This window comes from Pan paniscus, chromosome 11, assembly GCF_029289425.2.
Source record: "Pan paniscus chromosome 11, NHGRI_mPanPan1-v2.0_pri, whole genome shotgun sequence".
NCBI lineage: Eukaryota > Metazoa > Chordata > Mammalia > Primates > Hominidae > Pan > Pan paniscus.
In genome coordinates this window covers 74,046,643-74,070,189 of record NC_073260.2, presented here as the reverse complement: position 1 = coordinate 74,070,189, position 23,547 = coordinate 74,046,643, and the positions used below count along the sequence as shown (strand labels likewise).

General features: G+C 42.1%; 1 protein-coding gene across 1 annotated transcript in view; it reads left to right on the top strand.

The window, feature by feature from the left end:
* The first annotated feature begins 15,508 nt into the window (after window positions 1-15,508).
* The window catches only part of TRPM6 (transient receptor potential cation channel subfamily M member 6), a 166,895-nt gene continuing 158,856 nt past the window's right edge, over window positions 15,509-23,547 (top strand). The window contains exon 1 of the mRNA XM_024930189.3: window positions 15,509-17,708. Within this exon, the coding sequence (XP_024785957.2) occupies window positions 17,691-17,708 (18 nt within the window). The 5' untranslated portion in view covers window positions 15,509-17,690. The remainder of the gene's footprint in view (window positions 17,709-23,547) is intronic.

Genomic DNA, 23,547 nt, shown 5'->3' with positions numbered 1-23,547 from the left:
GGATTCTTTGAGCCCAGGGGTTTGGGGCTGTAGTGTGCTATGATGGTGCCTGTAAATAGCCATTGCCCTCCCGCCTGGGCAATATAGCAGACTCCATCTCTAAAAACAAACAAACAAAGTTGTTCTTCTAACGATGACAGAGAACCATATGTTATCTTAAAAACTGGGGAAATAGTGCGGTGGCTCACGCCTGTAATCCCAGCACTTTGGGAGGCCCAGGCGGGCGGATCACGAGGTCAGGAGAATGAGACCATCCTAGCTAACACGGTGAAACCCCGTCTCTACTAAAAATACAAAAATATTAGCCAGGCGTGATGGTGGGCGCCTGTAATCCCAGCTACTCGGGAGGCTGAGGCAGGAGAATGGCGTGAACCCGGGAGGCAGAGCTTGCAGTGAGCTGAGATCGTGCCACCGCACTCCAGCCTGGGAGACAGAGCAAGACTCCGTCTCAAACAAACAAACAAACAAACAAAAAACCTGGGGAAATAGGCTGGGCGCAGCTTACGCCTGTAATCTCAGCACTTTGGGCGGGCAGATCATGAGGTCAGGAGTTCAAGACCAGCCTGACCAACATGGTGAAATCCCATCTGTAGTAAAGATACAAAAAATTAGCCAGGCATGATGGTGCGCACCTGTGATCCCAGCTCCTCGGGAGGCTGAGGCAAGAGAATCGCTTGAACCCGGGAGGCAGAGGTTGCAGTGAGCCGAGATTGTGCCATTGCACTCCGGCCTGGGCAACGGAGTGAGACTTCGTCTCAAAAAAACAAAAACAAAAAAAACCAACAACAGCAAAAACCAAAGAATAGATGAGTAAAAGTTTCTCTTTGTAAAATTATTTCAGCTAGGCTGGGCACGGTGGCTCACACCTGTAATCTCAGCACTTTGGGAGGCCGAGGTGGGTAGATCACGAGGTCAGGAGATTGAGACCATCCTGGCTAACACGCTGAAACCCTGTCTCTACTAAAAATACAAAAAATAAGCTGGGCATGGTGGCATGCACCTGTAGTCCCAGCTACCCAGGAGGCTGAGGCAGGAGAATCGCTTGAACCTGGGAGGCGGAGGTTGCAGTGAGCCAAAATTGTGCCATTGCACTCCAGCCTGGGCAACAGAGTGAGACTTCATCTCAAAAAAACAAAAAACAAAACAACAACAGCAAAAACCAAATAATAGATGAGTAAACGTTTCTCTTTATAAAATTATCTCAGCTGGGCCAGGCATGGTGGCTCACGCCTGTAATCTCAGCACTTTGGGAGGCCGAGGTGGGTAGATCACGAGGTCAGGAGATTGAGACCATCCTGGCTAACACGCTGAAACCCTGTCTCTACTAAAAATACAAAAAATAAGCTGGGCATGGTGGCATGCACCTGTAGTCCCAGCTACCCAGGAGGCTGAGGCAGGAGAATCGCTTGAACCTGGGAGGCGGAGGTTGCAGTGAGCCAAAATTGTGCCATTGCACTCCAGCCTGGGCAACAGAGTGAGACTTCATCTCAAAAAAACAAAAAACAAAACAACAACAGCAAAAACCAAATAATAGATGAGTAAACGTTTCTCTTTATAAAATTATCTCAGCTGGGCCAGGCATGGTGGCTCACGCCTGTAATCTCAGCACTTTGGGAGGCCGAGGTGGGCAGATCACAAGGTAGGGAGATTGAGATCATCCTGGCTAACACGGTGAAACCCCATCTCTACTTAAAAAAAATACAAAAACAAAACAAAACAAAAAATTAGCTGGGCATGGTGGCATGCACCTGCAGTCCCAGCTACCTGGGAGGCTGAGGCAGGAGAATCGCTTGAACCCGGGAGGCTGAGGTTGCAGTGAGCTGAGATTGCACCACTGCACTCCAGCCTGGGTGACAGAGTGAGATTCCATCTCAAAAAAAAAAAAAAAAAAAAAAAAGGCTGTCCTCGTTAGTATGGTGGTGAGTATCCCTGCCTGTCACACGGGAGACCGGGGTTCGATTCCCCAACGGGGAGGCTAATAATGTTTGGCCAGGTACGGTGGCTCACGCCTGTAATCCCAGCACTTTGGGAGGCTGAGTTGGGTGGATCACGAGGTCAGGAGATCGAGACCATCCTGGCTAACACGGTGAAACCCCTGTCTCTACTAAAAATACAAAAAAATTAGCTGGGCGTGGTGGCAGGCGCCTGTAGTCCCAGTTACTCGGGAGCCTGAGGCAGGAGAATGGTGTGAACCCGGGAGGCGGAGCTTGCAGTGAGCTGAGATCGCGCCACTGCACTCCGGCCTGGGTGACAGAGCAAGACTCCGTCTCAAAAAAAAAAAAAAAAATTATTTCAGCTAATGAAAATTAAATAACAGTATTAGAATTTCCTATTACAAGCCACCTATAAATTAATGAATCTAGGTACTAAGCATCAAATGTTGTTGATAATGATAAGGAACAGAAACCAGACATTAAGTGCCATCTGATGAAAGAACAGATCACCCACTAGATCCTGCCAAACAGACTGAACTTGTCTGATGAAGCCTCTGGATTCAGTTGTCAACTTGCAGGAAGAGAGGTAGGAGGAACGTATTGCACTATTCCCCAAGTGTGCAATCAGCAAAATCCATACTGGAGAGAATCTCTACAGGCCAAATGGCTTGGGTTATTCAATAGAAAAAGTGTAAGGATGGAGGGAACCCGGACATTAAAAGAAACAGAAAAGACCAATTTTTTTCTTTTCTTTTTTTTTTCTTTTTAGATGGAGTCTCACTCTATTGCCCAGGCTGGAGTGCAGTGGCGCTATCTCGGCTCACTGCAACCTCTGCTGCCGGGGTTCAAGCAATTCTCCTGCCTCAGCCTCCTGGGTAGCCCGGATTACAGGCGCTTGCCACTGCGCCTGGCTAATTTTTGCAGTTCTTAGCTAAGACAGGGTTTCACCATCTTGGCCAGGCTGGTCTTGAACTCCTGAACTCGTGATCCACCTGCCTCGGCTTCCCAAAGTGCTGGGATTACAGGCGTGAACCACTGCGCCTGGCCCCAATTTAAAAAAAAAAAATAGTCAAGACTAATTCCAGAAGCGAGGAGTGTACACTTGGTTGATACAATCATAAAGAAATGCAAGGAAGGTATAAAAGTCTGAATAGTGGAAGGAAATTATTTCTATAAAAGTCAAGATCATGGTTACTTTTTGAGGGATGGACAAGACAGTGATTGAGATGTGGCACATGGAGAGAGGCTTCTGGGTGGCTGGCAGTTTTATTTCTCGGCCTGGTAGATAGTTACAAGAGTGTTTACCTGGCAATAATTCACTAAGACGTTAATTAGAATTATGGGATTTTTCTGGATCTGTGTTTTAGTTTTACAATAAAAAATAAAAAACAACATATCCGAAGATAATACATGAATGTAGTAAAATATTCAAGGTGTGTGTGTATAAAATTCCCTCTCTCATTTCAAAAGCATGAATGGTAGAATTACAATACCATGCATATATTCTGTTCTTTGCTTATTTTACTGAATATTTTATTTTGTAGATCATTCTGTACCAAATAGGGCCAAATGGGATAAGAATTCAGTCTCAATTTCTAGGTTAAAACCAATATATTTTAACTTACATCTAACAGTTTAAATAAGTGGGTACTTTTTCCTAAGAATATATTCCATTAAATCAGAAGATGTCTCAATATAGACATAGCATGCACATTCATTTTGAAGGTACACATTTCTCATAAAATTTAAAATTTACCTGTTCTTTTTCCTCCCCAAGTTCTCAGCTTAAACAAACCTGCTCACACTTTGATTCAGACAAGATTACCTGGGGGAAGGGTGGATGGTAGAGTTAGTAAACTGCTTTTTCAGCATTTCCCTGGATGAACTCTCAGAGATATTTTATGGCAAGTGTTAAAACAACACACTGGTGACTAACCTTTGTGCTTCTTTGTTGATAATGGCCTGTTTCTGATAATAATTAGGATTAAAGGAAACAGATGTACAGGCTTCTACAGCCTTTAAACTGTAATCTTGGGCCAGTAAATATTTTCTAGGCACCAGATTATATTGAGTTTTTTTAAAAAACCAACTTGGCCAAGTGTTTTAACTATGTCTTTATTTCCTTTAATATTTCTTACTTTTTCAGGTACCTGAATAGTATTTTCTGAGTACCTACCAGGAGTTAGCAATGCTCAGTGCCCTGGGATACAAAGGAAGGAAGTACAAAGATTTAGTGCTTACAGTCTTAGGAGATTCAACATATGTACCCATATCACACAGTTAGAAAACAAGACAGTATTATATATGTCTGTGGGTTTAAGTCACAATGTATGTAGAACATATATTGACTGGGGGTGAGGGATAAAAGACTACCAGTCGGGTTCAGTGTATACTGCTTGTGTGATGGGTGCACCAAAACCTCACAAATCACCACTAAAGAACTTACTCAGCTGGGCGCGATGGCTCACATCTGTAATCCCAGCACTTTGGGAGGCCGAGGCAGGCAGATCACCTGATGTTGGGAGTTTGAGACCAGCCTGACCAATATGGAGAAACTCCGTCTCCACTAAAAATACAAAATTAGCTGGGCATGGTGGCACATGCCTGTAATCCCAGCTCCTCGGGAGGCTGAGGGAGGAGAATCGCTTGAACCTGGGAGGTGGAAGTTGTGGTGAGCCGAGATTGCGCCATTGCACTCCAGCGTGGGCAACAAGAGTGAAACTCTCTGTCTCAAAAAAAAAAAAAAAGAAAGAACTTACTCGTGTAACCAAATACCACCTGTTCCCCGAAAAGCCTATGGAAAAAACAACAACAACATTTATTGACATATGCAATATATATATAAATACACCAGCCGTGGCGAGACCTCCCGTGCCTTTAATCCCAGCTACTCGGGAGGCTGAGGCAGGAGAATTGCTTGAACCCAGGAGGCAGAGGCTGTAGTGAACCAAGACCATGCCACTGCACTCCAGCCTGAGTGACAGAGACTCTGTTTCAAAAACAAACAAACAAAAAACCCAAAAAATAAAGTGACTTTCCTTGTAAAGTTAAAGCAGAAGAAACATCCTTATCATGCCCACTAAAATTGGCTTGTTTGGGGATTTGGCTATTATCTTTCACTGTCCTAATTTCTTGGAAGGAAGGATAAACAACTTAGTTTCAGCTTGGTGGTATGGAACTTTAGCATGAGTGACTCGATTTTGGTTTGGTCTATTAGGTCTAGTGCAGGAGCTCAGTCCAAACCAATGGCCTCCTATACATTTCATTTAACATCACAAAATAAAATTTCTCCCAATTAAAGCATTTACATATTTAACTATCAATTCTATTAAAAACATGACATTAAAAGTGCAAGACAGGGAACCGATGAGAAGTGGGCAAAGAAATACTGAAAAGAGAGCTTCTAGAAGGAAATACACTAGAATAATGACAGTTGTTATCTGGAAGAGGTAGAATTACCAGTGATTCACTTTCTCTCTCTCTCCCTCTGTGGTGGGAGGCCACTCTTTCTCCCTTTCCCGTGTACCCTTTTGAATTTCCCCAGTTCTCTACAACCAAGGTGTACTTATTTATTTATTCTTTTAGAGACAGAGTCTTGCTTTGTTGTCCAGGCTGGTGTGCAGTGCCATGATTATAGCTCACTGCAGCCTCAAACTCTTGGGCTCCTGAAATCCTCCTGCCTCATCCTCCTGAGTAGCTAGGACTAGAGGTGCGTACCACCATTCCAGCTATTTTTTTTTTTTTTTTTTTTTTTTGCAGAGATGGGAGTCTTGCTATGTTGCCCAGGCTGAACTGTTGCCCTGGTCTTGAACTCCTGGCCTCAAGCAATCCTCCTGCCTTAGCCTCGTAAACTGTTGGCATTACAGGCATGATCTACCACGTGGGGGCATTTTGCTTTTTTTTTTTTTTTTTGAGATGGAGTTTCACTCTTGTTACTTTTTGCTTTTTGCTGGTCCATTTTGCTTTTATAATCAGGAAAATAAGAATGCTGGCTGGGAGTGGTGGCTCACGCTTGTAATGCCAGCACTTTGGGAGACTGAGGCAGGCGGATCACCTGAAGTCAGGAGTTCGAGACCAGCCTGGCCGACATGGTGAAACCCCTTCTCTACTAAACATAGAAAAATTAGCCCGGCGTAGTGGCAGCCCCCTGTAATCCCAGGTACCTGGGAGGCTGAGGCAGGAGAATTGCTTGAACCTCCTAGGAGGTGGAGGTTGCAGTGAGCTGAGATGACGCCACTGCACTCCAGCCTGGGTGACAGAGTGAGACTGTGTCTCAAAACAAACAAACAAAGAAATAAAAAACAAAAAAAGAAAAATAAGAATGCTTCTGGAATGACGGAGACACATGCAACTTTGCAACTTTTTGGAAGCAGTTTCTAGTACTAGTTGAAGGCGGGGAGGTGGAATATGGAGCAATGTGCTCCTTCACAGTAGAGGTGAGGTTGTTGCTAGGTCCAGCAGCATCATAGGAGAACCTTCTGAGTGCAGCAGACACACACGCACACATTCAGAACTTCACAGAGAAGGAGTATCTATGTAGCGACAGAACCAATTCTGCCCTTTGCTTGTTTCCCGCAAAGTCACCACTGACACCCTCAGACAGTGTCTTGCCAGAGTCAAAAAAAGAACCCAATTCCTTATGGACCACAAATCCTTTAAACTCTTGGATTATATTACTATTCCAGAAGAAGTTATACTGAAAACTTTGCCCTCTGTTAAGGGAATGATGACAAATATCCAGTTCTCCTCCTTCTTGAACCAGACCTGATATTAAATGCTCATTCTCAACAAGGGGAAAAAGAAGGGAAGTATCCGGATATCTCTGAATAATGTCTTCCTGAAATACATTTGCTTTCCTAGTGGTACTGATTGTGAACTTGGTCCTATGATCATAGTCACAGAACCATTTCCATTTCTGTCCTGAGCTTGACACAGCAGTGACTTGGTTTCCTGGGTCCTGTGTTGTTCTAGGTGGGACTTTAAGACTATAAATACTTACAAATACTTACTCTGTGTCATTTAGATAGCGTTTACAGCCCAAATAAGAGTGTTTGTCTTCTAATCTCTGCTTATCTTGATCATGAGTTGCATTATTTGCAGTAATCATTTTCTCCTTTTGTGGTTTTTGATTTTCCCATGCTATACAACTTTGTAAAATACTTTAGAGAAATTTGATACGAATCCATGTGCAATATGTCCTTTTTCTCCCTGTAGATACAATCATGCTGGCCTAAGTGTACTAATGCCATAGAAAACTACAATGCTTCAGATTGCTTATTCTTCATGCTTTTTTTTTTTTTTAAATAAGAATTTCTGGCAGGGCATGGTGGCTCATGCCTGTATCCCAGCACTTTGGGAGGCTGAGGTGAGAGGATCATTTGAGCATAGGAGTTCTAGACCAGACTGGGCAACATGGAGACACCCCTCATCTCTACAAAAAATTAAAGAAAAATTAGCCAGCCATGGTGGTGAGTGCCTGTAGTACCAGCTACTTGGGAGCCTGAGGTGGGGGGATCATATGAGCCCAGGAAGCTGAAGCTGCCATGACCCGTGTTCACACCTCTGCACTCCAGCCTTGGTGACAGAGCGAGACCTTGTTTCAAAATAAATAAATAAATAAATTCCTGAGCTCTATTAAATATAAATGCTTAGCACTTTGCCTCCATTTTTGGTAACTTTTTTTTTTAATTTTAATTTTTTTTTGAGATGGAGTCTTGCTCTGTCACCCAGGCTGGAGTGCAGTGGCATGATCTCAGCTCACTGCAACCTCTGCCTCCCAGGTTCAAGTGATTCTTCTGCCTCAGCCTCCTGAGTAGCTGGGACTACAGGCGAGCACCACCACACCTGGCTAATTTTTGTATTATTATTTTTTTTTTTTAGTAGAGATGGGGTTTCACCATATTGGCCAGGCTGGTCTTGAACTCCTGACCTCATGATCTGCCCGCCTTGGCCTCCCAAACTGCTGGGATTACAGGCATAAGCCACCATGCCCGACCCATTTTTGGTAACTTTTAAAGTAAGAGATTATAATTTTGAACAGGTATGATAGTTCGTTAAAGATAAAGATATCAAGGTTTTTAGAATTTGGGGAGAAAAATGTAAAGATAATAAGGCTACTACTTCAATTTAATTGGGCTAAGTAAACATTTCTTGCATGCTGGACCTTGTAAATGCTGGGTAAGGCAAAAATGGGAAATGGAAGGAAGGCTGAAGCTGCAGGGGCTGCCTGAGGTTTAGGCTCAGAAACTTAAACCATGTCACTTTTGCCACTTTTATTGGCCACAAATCCAGCTGAGGCTCAAGTGAGTGAATAGAAACTGGGAGGGCTGTTGCAAATTGGTGTGCCAACTGGCATGGGAAAAGTTTGTGGCCATTAAACAATCTACATTGTCAATTTTGATTTAAAAGAGCTGAAGAAGATGGTTATCTATCAGCTTGTCTAGCGCTTTGTTGGTGGCAGTTATCTAATTTTAATGACCCTCCTTTCTGCCCTTTAGGAATCATTCAAAGCTGAATATGGGCTGGGCACAGTGGCTCACGCCTGTAATCCCAGCAGTTTGGGAGGCTGAGGCAGGAGAATTGCTTGAACCTGGGAGGCGAAGTTTGCAGTGAGCCGAGATCACGCCACTGCACTCCAGCCTGGCTGACAGAGCGAGACTCCATTTCAAAAAATAAATAAATAAATAAATAAAATAAAGAAGCTTAGGTTTGGTGTCAAAGCAAAGCACCCACAGCTGTCTGAAGCTACCAATCTAGGCTTGCATAACAATCTTGTGTGACCGGGATGTGAAATTTGGGGCTGGATTAAAAAAAAAAAAGACAAGATGCTCCGTTAAATTTGAATTGCAGATAAGCAACAAATAATGTATTTATTATAAGTATGTCTTCCCTTGTTAACAGTTCAATTCTGCATATTTTCTTCTACAACCTTCCTGTGAATATTCCATCCTACATATGTAAATTTTTAAAAATGGGATTGTATTTACTTTTACTAGTTGCTATTTTCCCCTTTCCATGTCAGTAAATTTCAATCTAACTCATTTATCTCTGCTGTGATCTTTATTATTTCTTTTCTTCTACTAATTTCGGGTTTGGTTTGCTCTTACTTTTCTAGTTCTTTAGATGCATCATCAGGCTGTTTATGTGAAGTGTTTCTCTTTTCTGATACAGAAGCTTATAGCTATAAACTTCCCTCTTAGTACCTCTTTTGCTGTATCCCATAGGTTTTGGTATGTTATGTTTCCATGATCATTTGTTTCAAGAAATTTTTCAATTGTTTTTCTTAATGTTTTCATTGACTCACTAGTCATTCAGGAGCATATTGTTTAATCTCCATGTGTTTGTATAGTTTCCAAAATTCCTCGTTTATTGATTTCTAGTTTTATTCCACTGTGGCCAGAGAAGATGCTTATTTCAGTTTTTTGAATGTTTGAAGACTTGCTTTGTGACCGAACATATAATCTATCCCTGAGAATAATCCATATGCTGAAGAAAAGAATGTGTATTGTGTAGCTGTTGGATGAAATGTTCTGTAAATATCTACTAGGTCCATTTGGTCTATACTGTGGATTAAGTCTGATGTTTCCTTGATGAATTTCTGTCTGGAATATCTTTCCAGTGCTGAAAGTGGGGTGTTAAAGTCTCCAGCTATTATTGTATTGGAGTCTAAGTCTTTCATTAGCTCTAATAATATTTGCTTTATGTATCTGGATGCTCCAGTGTTGAGTGCATATATATTTACAACTGTTATATCCTCTTGCTGAGTTGACTCTTTTATTATTATATAATGACTTTCTTTGTATCTTCTTGTAGTTTCTTTCATGAAGTATATTTGTTCTAATATAAGTATAGCTACTCTTGCTCTTTTTTTGTATCCATTGGCGTGGGATATTTTCAGTCTATGTGTGTCTTTATGGGTGAAGTTTGCTTCTTGGAGGCAACAAATCCTTGAGTCTTTTTGTTTTATCCATTCAACCACTCTAAGTCTTTTAATGGGGGAGTTTAGTTCATTTACAGCCAATGTTATTGTTGATATGTAAGGACTTACTCCTTCCATTTTGTTATTTATTTTCTGGTCTTCTTTTCTTTCCTTCCTGTCCTCCTTTTAGTGAAGGTGATTTTCTCTGGTGGTATAATTTAATTTCTTGCTTTTTGTTTTTTGTGTACCATATACACACACATATATATATGTACACTTTTTTTTTTTTTTTTTGAGGCATAGTCTCACTCTGTTGCCAAGGCTGGAGTGCAATGGTGCAATCGTGGCTTACTGCAACCTCCATCTCCCAGATTCAAGCAATTCTCATGGCTCAGCCTTCCAAGTAGCTGGGATTACAGGCATGTGCCACCATGTCTGGCTAATTTTTGTATTTTTGTAGAGATTGGAGATTGGGTTTCGCTATGTTGGCCAGGCTGGTCTCGTACTTCTGACCTCAGGAGATCCACCCACCTTGGCCTCCCAAAGCGCTGGGATTACAGGCGTGCGCCACCATGCCTGGCCTGCTTTTACACTTTTTGTTGTTTCTGTTTATATGTTATTGTACTGACTATGTCTTGAAAAGTTGTTGTAGTTAATATTTTGAATGGGTTCACTTTCAGTGTTTCTACTTAAGAAAGGGTAGTTTGTACACCACAATTACAGTAATACAATATTCTGTGTTTTTCTGTATACTTTCTATTGCCAATGAGTTTTGTACCTTCAGATGATGTCTTATTGCACGTTAATGTCCTTTTCTTTCTGATTGAAGTACTCCTTTTACCATTTCTTGTAGGACAAACCTGATGTTGATGAAATTCCTCTGCTATTGTTTGGGAATGTCTTCATTTCTCCTTTTTGCTAGATATACTATCATAGAGTAAAAGTTTTTTCCTTCAGCACTTTCAATATGTCATGACTCTCTTTCCCAATCTCTAAGGTTTCCACTGAAAAGTCTACTGCCCGATGTATTGGAGCTCCATAGTATGTTATTTGTTTCTTTTCTCTGGCTGCTTTTAGGATCCTTTCTTTATCTTTCACTTTTGGGAGCTTGCTTATTAAATGCCTTGTGGTAGTCTTGTTTGGGTTAAATCTGCTTGGTGCTCTATAACCTTCTTGTACTTGGATACTGATATCTTTCTCTAGGTTTGGGAAGTTCTCTAATATTATTCCTTTTAATAAACTTTTTACCCACATCTCTTTCTCTACCTTCTCTTCACGTCAAATAACTCTTAGATTTACCCTTTTGAGGCTATTTTCTAGATCTTGTAGGCATGCTTCATTGTTTTTTATTCTTATTTCTTTTGTCTTCTCTGACTGTATTTTCAAGTAGTCTGTCTTCAAGCTCACTAATTTTTCTGCTTAATCAGTTCTGCTATTAAGTGATTTTCGTGCATTCTTCAGTATGTCAATTGCATTTTCAACTTCACAATTTCTGCTTTTTTTTGAGACAAGGTGTCATGTTGTCATTCAGGCTGGAGTGCAGTGGTATGATCACAGCTCACTGCAGCCTTGACTTCCCAGGCTCAGGCAATCTCCCACCTCAGCCTCCTGGGTAGCTGGGACTACAGGCATGCACACTATGCCTGGCTAATTTCTTGCATTTATTGTAGAGACAGGGTTTTGTTATGTTGCCCAGGCTAGTCTCGAACTCCTGAGCTCAAGCAATATGTCCATCTTGGCCTCTCAAAGTGCTAGAATTACAGGCATGAGCTACTGCAGTCAGTGATTTTTTAAAAATTATTTCAATCTCTTTGTTAAATTTATCTGACAGAATTCTAAATTACTTCTGTGTGTTATCTTGAATTTCTTTGAGTTTCCCAGAATAGCTATTTTGAATTCTCTGTCTGAAAACTCACATATCTCTGTTTTCCCAGGATTGGTTGTTGGTGCCTTAGTTAATTTGGTGAGGTCATGTTTTCCTGGATGGTCTTGATGCCTGTGGATGATATTCGTCAGTGTCTGGGCATTGAAGAGTTAAGTATTTATTGTAGTCTTCACAGTCTGGGCTTGTTTGTATTTGTCCTTGGGAAGGCTTTCCAGGAATTCAAAAGGATTTGGGTGTTATAATCTAAGCTGTATTTGCATTAGGGGGCACTCAAGGCCCACTAATGCTGTGGTTCTTGCAGACTCCTAACAGTACTGCCTTGGTGGTCTTGGATAAGATCTGGAAGAATTCTCTGGATTACCAGGTAGAGACTCCTGTTAGCTTCTCTTACTTTCTCCCAAAGAAATGGAGTCTCTCTATCTCTGTGCTGAGCTACCTGGAGCTGGGTATGGAGTGATGTAAGCACCCTTGTGGCCACCACCACTGGGACTGCTCTGGGTCAGACCAGAAGCCAGCACAGCACTGGGTCTTGCCCGAGTCCCACTGTAACCACTACCTGGCTACTGCTTATGTTTACTCATGATCCTAGGGCTGTGCAATCAGCAGGTGATGAAGCCAGCCAGGGTTGTGTCCTTCCTTTCAGGGTGGTGAATTCCCCCAGGCCTTGGGTGGGTCCAGAGATGCTGACTGGCAGCTAGAGACTAGAGTCGAAAACCTTAGAAGTTTACCTGGTGTTCTATTCTACTGTGGCTAAGCTGGGCCTCAAACCATGAGACACAGTCCTTCTCATTCTTCCTTCACCTTGCCACAGGCAGAGGAGCTTCATCCCATGGCCACCACCACCGCAAGCCCATGAGGAGTATTGCCAGGTTACTGCTGATGTTCACTTAAGGCCCAAGGTCTCTGAAGTCAGCTTGTGGTGAATGCTGCCAGGCCTGGGACTCATACTTCAGGGCAGTGGGCTCTCCTCTGGTCCAGGGCAGGTCCAGAAATGCTGTCCAAGAGCCAAGGTCTGGAATTAGGGACCCCAAGAGCCTGCCTGGTGCTCTACCCTACTGTGGCTAGCTGGTGCCTAAGGTGCAAGACAAAGTCCCCTTTACTTTTCCCTCTGCTTTTCTCAAGTAGATGGAGTCTCTCACTGTAGCCACCAGAGCTGGGAATGTGCTGGATCTCACCTGAAGCCAGCACCTCTCAGAGTCTCACCCAAGGTCCATGGCATACTGCCTAGGTATCATTGCTGGCTACTCAGGACCCAAACACTCTTTAGCCAGCAGGTGATGGTTCCTGCCAGGATTGGGTCCCTCCCTTCAAGGGAGTAGGTTCCTTTCTGGCCCAGGGTGTGTCTGGAAATGTCATCTGGGACCTAGGGCCCGGAATGGGGGCCTCATGACTCTGACCAGTGCCCTGTCTTACTGTGGTTGAGCTGGTATCCAAGGTGCAAGACAAAGCCCTCTTTACTCTTCCTTCTCCTCTCCTCAAGTGGAAGAAGGAGGTCTCTTTTGGCAGGAGCTGTGTTGCCTGGGGATGGGGGAGGGGTGGCGCAAGCACCCCCTTAGCTGTCCTAGCTTGTGTCTCAGTAGGTAACATGCCCCCCAAGTCCACTTGGTCTGAGCCTAGCTCAGCACTAGGATTTACAGTTCCCGTGGCCTAAACTGCCTTTCAAGAATATTTAGAGCCTCAGAGCACTCCAGTCTGTGGTGTGGCGAGGCTTGCTGGAACTTGAGTTCTGACTGCTGAGATGGATGATTCCTCTCTATCTAGAGCTGGTCTAAATGTTCTCTCAGTGGGCAGGCGTTGGCTGAGTTCAGCCTGGTTTTGCTTTCTGCTGTGACAAGGCAGCACTGAGTTCAATGCAAAGCCTCACAACCGCTGCTTTCTCCCTCTCCCAATCACACAGATTTCTCCATGCCAAGTGGCTGCTGTGGATGGGTGGGGAAGGGGTAGCATCCACAATTCAATACTGTCTTTCCTCTTATAGACTGTTGGTAGGAGTGTAAATTAGTTCAGCCATTGTGGAAAGCAGTGTGGTGGTTCCTCAAAGAGCTAAAAACAGAACAATCACTAAACCCAGCAATCCCATTACTGGGTATATATCCAAAGAAACATAAATTGTTGTGCCATAAAGACACAAGCACACGTATGTTCACTCCAGCATTATTCACAATAGCAAAGACATAGAATCAACCTAAATCTCATCAATGGCAGATTGGATTTAAAAAGTGTGGTACATATACACCAGGGAATACCATACAGCCATAAAAAAGAACAAGATCATATATTTTGCAAGAAATGGATGGAGCTGGAGGCCATTATCCTTAGCAAATGCAGGAACAGAAAACCAGATATGGCATGTTCTCACTTACAAGCTCACTGTGAGCTAAATGATGAGAACACATGGACACAAAGAGGGAAGAACAGACCCTAGGGCCTCCTTGAGAGTGGAGGGTGGGATGAGGGAGAGGATCAGAAAAAATAACTATTGGCTATTGTTATGACATGAGTTTACCTATAAAACAAACCTGCACTGTACCCCTGAACCTGAAATAAAAGTTAAAAATAAAAAAGACTCTCTTTCCTACCTCTTCAGTGCCTCTTCCAGTAATATGAAATTAAAACCAGTTACTGTGAGTGCTCACCTGATTTTTGGTTCTTAGAAAGGTGCTTTTTTTGTGCGTACATAGTTGTTGAATTTGGTTTTCCTACAAAGGGGATGATCGGGGCCTTCTATTCCACCTTCTTGCTCCACCTCTTCCCAGTTTCATTTTTGATTGTTCATCTTCCTCTTATAAACTTGAGCTACTTGTAGACTGGACAATGTCTTATTCATCTTTGTTTTCCTGGTGCCCAGCATGATGCCTGACAAACAGTCTATGTTCAGGAAATATTTGTTGGCCTGAATCAAACCACACTAGACTACTAATGAATATTTTAAAATTTAATTTTCACAGCTACCCTGGGCATAGGTATGTTTGTGCCCAGAATAGTTTTCTTTTTATTTATTTATTTTTTGAGATATGTTCTTACTCTGTTGCCCAATCTGGAGTGCAGTGGTGCCATTATAGCTCACTGCAGCCCCGACCTCCTGGGCTCAAGCAATCCTCTCACCTCAGCCATCCAAGTAGCTGGCACCACAAGTGTAAGCCACCACGCCTGGCTAATTTTTGTATTTTTTTTGTACAGATGGGGTTTTGCCATGTTGACCAGGCTGGTCTCGAAATCATGAGTTCAAGTGATTCTCCTGCCTCGGCCTCCCTAAATGCTGGGATTACAGGCATGAGCCACCATGCCCGGACAAGAAGTTTTATATACAAGTTTGACAACTGATTAAAGTGCTTGTGAAAGATACAGATTCCTGGGCCCCACCCTATAAATCCTGATACAAGAGATCTGGGTAGGGTGGTTGGTGCCTGGGAATCTGCACTTTTGACAAATGCCTCAGATGTTTCTGATACAGCTTGGGAACCAAAGGCAGCTTGTAAACTAGTGCATTCAATGCTTTAAGCACTTCACATTGCCCTTGTATTTCAGGCTCTAAATGCCTTGAAGCTTGATCTGAAAAGAATATATGATCATCCTAACATGTAGGTTTACCAAAGATGGTAAACTAGAAGATGGTAGACTTCTTACAAATCTTGGGTTCCAAATGGCTACTCTTCTTGGTGGGTCTGAAGATTTCTGAGAACTCTCTGACCCACTCACTGTAAGAGACCTAACAAAGAAATTGTATGGAAGACAGAGATCGAGAAGGATTTACTTGCCTTAGAAGAGCTTTCAGAACCTGTTAACTGTTTACAGATTAACGCTTTAAAGAAGATGGGTTAAGGAGAGGAAAGGAGATTAAATGTGTTTATAGAAGAACAACAAATGCCTAGCACTTAGGGAGGCTGAAGTGGGTGGATTGCTTGAGTTCAGAAGATCGAGACCAGCCTGGGCAACATGGTGAAACTCCGTATCTACAAAAATTACAAAAATTAGCCAGGTGTAGTGGCTTGCACATGTAGTCCTAGCTACTTGCGGGGGCTGAGGCTGGAGGATTGCTTGAGCCCAGGAGGTGGAGGTTGCAGTGAGCCGACATAGTGCCACTGCACTCCAGCCTGGGTGACAGAGCGAGACCCTGGCTCAACAACAACAGCAACAACAACAAAAAGAAAAACAACAAAATGCCAATACACATATGAGAGATTACAATTTTCCAATAAACAAAGAAATGCTCATTAAAACCACATTGAGAAATGAGGGGAAAAAACCTGTAAACTGTCTGCAAATGTGAATTCACCAGGCAAAAATTCATAATAAACTAAATGAGTAGGTGTCCCTAATTTTAAGTCGGTTGTCAGGGATGAATGACTAGCATTGTTAATTACACTTGTAATAATGTGAGCATCATTTTGCCTGTGTGCTTTGTGCCACCTCTGCCAACACCCTGGGATCCACCCCAAATCACTGACCACAACCTTAATCAAGACTGCCTAGGCCGGGCATGGGGGCTCACGCCTGTAATCCTAGCACTCTGGAAGGCTGAGGCATGAAGATCGCTTGAGTCCAGAGTTTGAGACCAGCCTGGGCAACATAGTGAGACCCCATTTCTAAAATAAATAAATAAATAAATAAATAAATAAATAAAATTAGCCAGGCACTGTGGTGTGTGCCTGTAGTCCCAACTACTCTCTGGAGCCTGAAGTGGAAGGATCACTTGAGCCTGGGAGGTCAAGGATGCAGTGAGTCATGATCCTGCCACTGCACTCCAGCCTGGGCAACAGAGCAAGACTCCATCTCTAAAAAAAGAAGAAAGAAAGAAAGAAAAAAAAAAGATGCCTATCCAGAGGAATCCACCAAAACAAAACAAAACAAACAAAAAAATGAAAAAAAAACCAGAAATAACAAAACATTTGTATTGTATGTTACACATGAAGCACATTAAGTGATTTCCTTTGTTCATTGTAACCTTGTGAGGGAACTGGATTTTTGTCCCTATTATTCCCATTGCATAGATATATAAACTGAGGCTTGACATGCCCAATAAGTCACAGGTAGTAAAAGCAGTGCGTTAGCTTAAATCTCTGATCTCCTCACGCCCCACACTGACTCAACAGTAACAATACATTACTACAAAGGATGTCTGTGATGACAGTGGCCATCCCATTTGATCCTCGTTATTCTTCTTTTATCGAAGGAACGTGGGAGTCACCTTCTTTTCTAGGCAGTTAGGTAACTGAAGCCGAAAGGTATTGTGACAGATCCACTGGGCTGTAAAAGGCAGCGTGTGGAGGTGGAGCCCAGAGTTTCTGCCTCCACAGTTAAAAGCTCAGACAGGGCTTTGGGAGCAGGGCCTGCAAATCAAAGATGAAAGAACAACCTGTCTTGGAGCGCTTGCAGGTAAGCTCAGGCTGCTTGACTGGCGGGGAACAAGGACCTTAGGCGATTCGCTAGATCTGCGCCCCCGGCCTTAGATAGAAGTGGGTGGGGCCAGGGACACTACATCTAACGAGGATCTAGAATAGCTAGGATTTATGAAACACCGGCTTTCAAGTTCTCTGGTCTCCACCCAAAGATGATTATCCTATCTAAGGTAGTGTACGCTACTACAGGGCAGGTCCCGCAGCCCCCGTTTCAAGAGCTGGGATGCGGCCATAGCGGAGGTGGTGTCAGAGCGGAAACCTAGCGGGGGTCGGGGGTTCAGCTCGGGGCAGTGGGAAACACCCCGGGAGAGGAGGCAGCTCTGTGGTTCCGCTCCGGGCCGGAGGGAGAGGAGTTCGGAGGTGGCTTGAGCTGAGAATCCGGAGGAGAGAAGGCGCATTTTGAGCTGCCACGGGCACAGATCTCAGACCCAGACGCTGACTAGCCGGGGGTCGCGGCTTTCCGAGGCGGCTGGAGAAGTGCCCAGACGGCCGTCCCTCCGCGCCCCTGCGCGTCCCCGTGCGCCCAGTGTTCCCCGTGCCGGAGTCCCGGAGCGATGACAGCGCCGGTTACGGTAAACGCCCGCCCCGCCGCAGTCCGCTTCCTTCCCCAACGCGGCGCCGCCCGGACTTGCAACCTCAGGAGTCCCCGCTGGCTCCTCTCCACCGCTGGCATATGGCGCAACAGGAAGTTCTGGGGGCTTGGAGAGGGAGGGTGCTCCTGGCTGTTGGGAGAGCACTGGAGACGCTTGGGAGAGTAGTGGAGATCCTGGTAATTTCTTGGTCTCGCCTATTTTGTCTGGACTTTCTCACATTGTGTATGAAAAATAAGTATCATTGAGCACATTGTATTTCAGGAATAGTCCAGGCAGCTTAGCAAACGTTAGCTCATTTCAGCCTGCTCTGATAAGAACATATGTTCTGGAGCCAGGTAGCCTGAATTAGCATCCCAGCTGCATCACTACCTGTGATTTTGGGCGAGTTAACATCTGTTCTTCGGCTTTCTCATCTGGAAAATGGGATAATACGATTTGTAGTTTCAAGATGAAATGAAATGCTACATGCCATTTGCACTTAGAATAATGCCTGACGTATTTAGCAGGTTGTAAGAGTTTGGGATTCTTAACTATTTCATCCTGGCAGTAATCCTATAAAGTCCAAGTATCCTGTCTCTCCCATCCCCACCGGTTTACAGGTGAGGAAAATGAAACCAAAGGAGAAAAGCAGATTTGAGATTTGAACTCAGGTCAGTGCTTTAAGACACGGAGAACATAAAAAAGAAAAAAAAAAAAGAGAAAAAAGACACTGAGAACATAGATGTTCTAGTCATACACATCATTTGTGATTATTTGTTCTAGGGAGAAATGATCACCTTTAATTGTTAAAGTGGGAAACGAGTTATTCAATTTCTTTCCCCCTGTATACCGATTTTGATGTTTCACTGTCATCTGCTTTGGGTTCTTACAGGACTGATAAAGCGTTAGCTATTTTGGCCAGACTGGAATCTGGGCTTGACTTTAAGAATCTGGTTGGTTCTTATGTTTCCCACCAGGAGTGGTAACCATCTAGGGTAGGAGTTAGCATGAGTTTTGTTTTTTGGGCCAAAACTGGAGACTAGTACCCTTTGGTAGTGTTAAACTTGTCTTGATAGACAAGGGCATGAATAGCATTTGAGATCATTATACCAGAGGTGAAGGGAAAGAATCGTGCAATATGTTGCAATTTGTCACAAATTTTGGTCTTATCTTGCCTATTTACAATTATCTATCATAGTTAATTTTTTGGATAGGACATCTATGCCAAAACTATCAAGCATTTGGTAAATACTGTGCCTGAAATATGGCTTCTCTCTTTTTCCTTCTTTTTCAAATTTCTCACTTTTTATTTTATTTTATTTTTTTGAGACAGAGTCTCGCTGTGTTGCCCAGACTGGTCTTGAACTCCTGGGCTCAAGCAATCTTCTTTGGCCTCCCAAAGTGCCAAGATTACAGGCCTGAGCCACTGTGCCTGGCCTCACTGTGTTTTAAATCATGAGTTTTCAGTATAAACAGCCCAAATAATCTGAGTGATTTTCATTATACTTCTGGTAGAATCAATACCATGCTGGAACTGAAAGTGACCATCCTACCTATAACTCAGTTATTCCTTTGTGACACATCAGAAGTCTACATGGCAACTATTTTCTGTAAAATCCATCACTGTTAGGTAAGATATTATGATGTGAGTCTCACTAGTGCCTTTTTTCTTTACTTCTTAGTTTTATTGAAGTTTTACGTTCTCATTGTTCAGAATCAATTAATTCCATAGGGTTAATATCTATGGAATTATTAACAGTAGAACCCTCCATCACTTCCTGCTTTTTAAGAGAAGTAATCATGTTCATCTCTTTTAACTAGTTACTATTTGTCTGTATCTGTAGATATTCCTTATAATTGCTCCTTCTTGGTTTTTGAGGTTTAGTCATCATGCATTGACTTTCCTGCAAGAAATGTGTGGATTTAACTCTTTTCTGTTTTCCTGCCACTACCACTTACATGCATCCTACCTATTCCTTCCATAGATCCTCTGAATATAGTTATCTCATAATTTTTGGTTAGGTCAATATTTAGTTAGGTCAACATTATTATGCCTCCCTACATGCTATTAAAAGCTTTCTTCCTTGTTTTTTTCCAGAGTTGTCTCTCTGTGTTTGCAAAGTTTTCACCAATTTAACCACAAGTTCTTTGCTAGTTGTCTAAATCTTCCCTCAGGATGTCCAATGCAACAGCTATTTGAATCAATTTTATTTCTATCACAGCTTTCTTACCTGCTTTGCCAGTCCAGACTGGTTGCTCTTGATGTTTGATGCACAGCTATTACCTTGGGCTCTCTCTTCACCATCATTTGGGGACTGATTCACTTTGCATCTCTGTTATGCTGGCTCCTGTTTCCTATATCCCACACCTTAGTCTTTTTTGATTTCTTCTATCATTTTGATGGAGCACATTCTCCAGTAGCTTTCTAAGAAAAGGTACATGTAAGGTAAACAGAATTGAATATGTTTTTTTCCTTGATTGTGTATCACAGAAAATAATTCTCCAGATGTTTTTCCCTTAAAAACTTTGTCACTAACAATATAAAAATAATTTCTTGTTGTAAATAATTCAAATACTACAAATAGAAATCCAAATAGAAAGTTCCCTTTCTACCCCTCAACTACTCCCCCTCTGACCCAGAGGTAATCAAACTGTTGATTTGGAGCATATTATTTAGATGTGCTTTTATATATGTATGTATGTATGTATGTATTTATTTATTTATTTATTTATTTATTTTTGAGACGGAGTCTCGCTCTGTCTCCCAGGCTGGAGTGCAGTGGCACGATCTCAGCTCACTGCAAGCTCCGCCTGCCGGGTTCACACCATTCTCCTGCCTCAGCCTCCCGAGTAGCTGGGACTACAGGCACCCGCCACCACGCCCGGCTCATTTTTTGTATTTTTAGTAGAGACGGGGTTTCACCGTGTTATGCAGGATGGTCTTGATTTCTTGACCTCGTGATCTGCCCGCCTCAGCCTCCCAGAGTGCTGGGATTATAGGCGTGAGCCACTGTGCCTGGCCATACATATGTATTTATTATTTTGATTTGTGCATTTATTTATTTATTTACTTTATTTTTTGAGATGGAGTTTTGCTCTTGTTGCCCAGGCTGGAGTGCAATGGCACAATCTTGGCTCACCACAACCTCTGCGTCCCAGGTTCAAGCGATTCTCCTGCCTCAGCCTCCCAAGTAGCTGGGATTACAGGCATGTGCCACCATGCCCAGCTAATTTTGTACTTTTAGTAGAGACAGGGTTTCTCCATGTTGGTCAGGATGGTCTCGAACTCCCGACCTCAGGTGATCCACCCACCTCGGCCTTCCAAAGTGCTGGGATTACAGGCATGAGCCACTGCACCCGATCTATTTATTTTAATTTAATTTTATTTTATTGAGATGGAATCTTACTATGTTGCCCACGCTAGTCTTGAACTCCTGAGCTCAAAGGATCCTCTTACCTCAACCTCTCAAGTATCTGGGATTACAGGCACATGACACCGTGCCTGGCTTTGCATGTGTTTTTAAATAAATTGAATCATATTGTATATATTGAACTGTAACTTGTTTCACTTAACAGTTGTTCCCGTAGATTTTTCCATGTCAATACACATTAGTGCCTTCTTGAATAGTATGTTCAGATGAACTGGAGTGATCAAGATCATAGGTATAGCATTTTCTCTTCACAATCAGTCACAAATACTGACCGAGTGTTATGTGCCAAACTGTGTTCCAGAATCTGGGAATATACAGTGAATAAAACTTTTATTTTTGAGATAGAAAGGGATAGTGAGATGCTTCTCGATGAAACTGAGCTCAGTTTCAGCTTTAATTTGGTTTTCCTTTCCTAGAGTGCAAATATACAATCACATCTCTTTTTCTCTTGGTATAAAATCACAATCATTAAAAATTGAGCTAAATACCTGTTGTGCCACCAGACCAACAGAACAGTACCACTGACATAGAAATAGATTTTCTGGATGGATAAACAAAATATGGCATATATACACAAGGGAATATTATTCAGCCTTAAAATGGAGGGAAATTCTGACACATGCTACAACATGGATGAACCTTGAGGACATAATGCTAAGTAAAATAAACCAGTCACAAAAAGATAAATACTGTATGATTCCACTTATGAGGCATCTATAGAAATCAAATTCATACAAACAAAAAGTGGAATTATGGTTGGCAGGGCTAGGGGAGGGGAAATGTTTAGTTGTTTAATGGGTATAGAGTTTCAGTTTTTCAAGATGAAAAAGTTCTGGAGATCGGCCGCACAACAATGTGAATATACTTAGCAAAACTGAGCTACACACTTAAAAATGGTTAGGATGGTAAATTTTACATTATATATTTTACCACAATTAAAACAAAAATGGAAAAAGAGATTCTCACACAGACTCCTTTGTAGTGGGCTTTGTCTTATACTTTGAATAGGTGGTTGAATCTGCTTTCAGCTGGATGAATACTCAGTAGTGGGATTGCAGGATTGAATGGTAATTCCATTTTTAGTTTTTGGAGGAACCTCCATTACTGTTTTCCATAATGGCTGTACTAAATTACATTCCTATCAACAGTGTACGAGGGTCTCCTTTCTCTGCATACTTGCCAGTATTTGTTAATTTTTGTCTTCTTTATGATAACCATTTTAACTGGAGCGAGATGATATCTCATTGTGGTTTTGATTTGCATTTTACTGCTGATTAGTGATGTTGAGCATATTTTCATATGCATGTTGGCTGTTTGTATGTATTCGTTTGAGAAACGTTGATTCATGTCCTTTGCCCACTCTTCAGTGGGCTTATTTGTTTTGTGTTTACTGTTGAGTTGTTTGAGTTCTTTTAATATTCTGGAGATTAGTCCCCTGTCAAATAAATAGTTTGCAGATATTTTCTCCAACTCAACAGATTGTCTCTTCATTTTATTGATTGTTTCCTTCACTGTGCAGAAACTTTTTAGTTTAACATGGTCTCATTTGTGTATTTTTGTTTCTCTTTTTTCTTTTTAACCAACCAAGAAGCACTGAATCAGTTGTGTACTTTTGTTTTTGTTGTCTGTGCTTATGAGGTCTTAGCTGCAAAATCTTTGCTTAGATCAATGTCCTGAAGTGTTTCCGTTATATTTTCTTCTAGTATCTTTATCTTTATAGTTGAAGTCTTGCATTTATGTCTTTAATGCATCTTGAGTTGATTTTTGTATATGGTGAGAGATAGGAGTTCAGTTTCATTCTGCTGCATATAAATATCCAGTTTTCCCAGCATGATTTATTGAAGATGATGTCCTGTAACCAATGTATGTTCTTGATACCTTTGTCAAAATTCAGTTAGCTGTAAAAATGTGGAATTACTTCTGTGTTCTCTATTTTGTTCAATGGTCTATGTGTCTTTTCATACCAATAGCATGCTGTTTTGGTTACTATAGCTATAAGAATACTTTTGTACAGTTTCCAAAGTTCCTCTTATTATTGATTTCTAGTTTTACTTTATCTTGTGGTCTGAGAAGATACATGATATGATTTTGATTTTTAAAAATTAGTTGAGATGTGTTTTGTGTTTTACCATATAGTCTATTCTGGAGAATGTTCCACATGCTGATAAAAATGTGTATTCTGGAACTGTTGGATGAGATGTTCTGTCAATATTTATTAGGTCCATTTGGTCTAAAGTACAATTTAAATATTATTTTAATTTTCTGTTTAGATAATCTGTGTAATGCTGAGAGTGGGGTGTTGAAGTCCCCAACCGTTACTGTATTGGAGTCTATTTGTCCTGTTTGATCGAATAATATTTGCTTTATATATTGGGGTGCATGCTTTGTTAGGTGCATATATGTTTAGA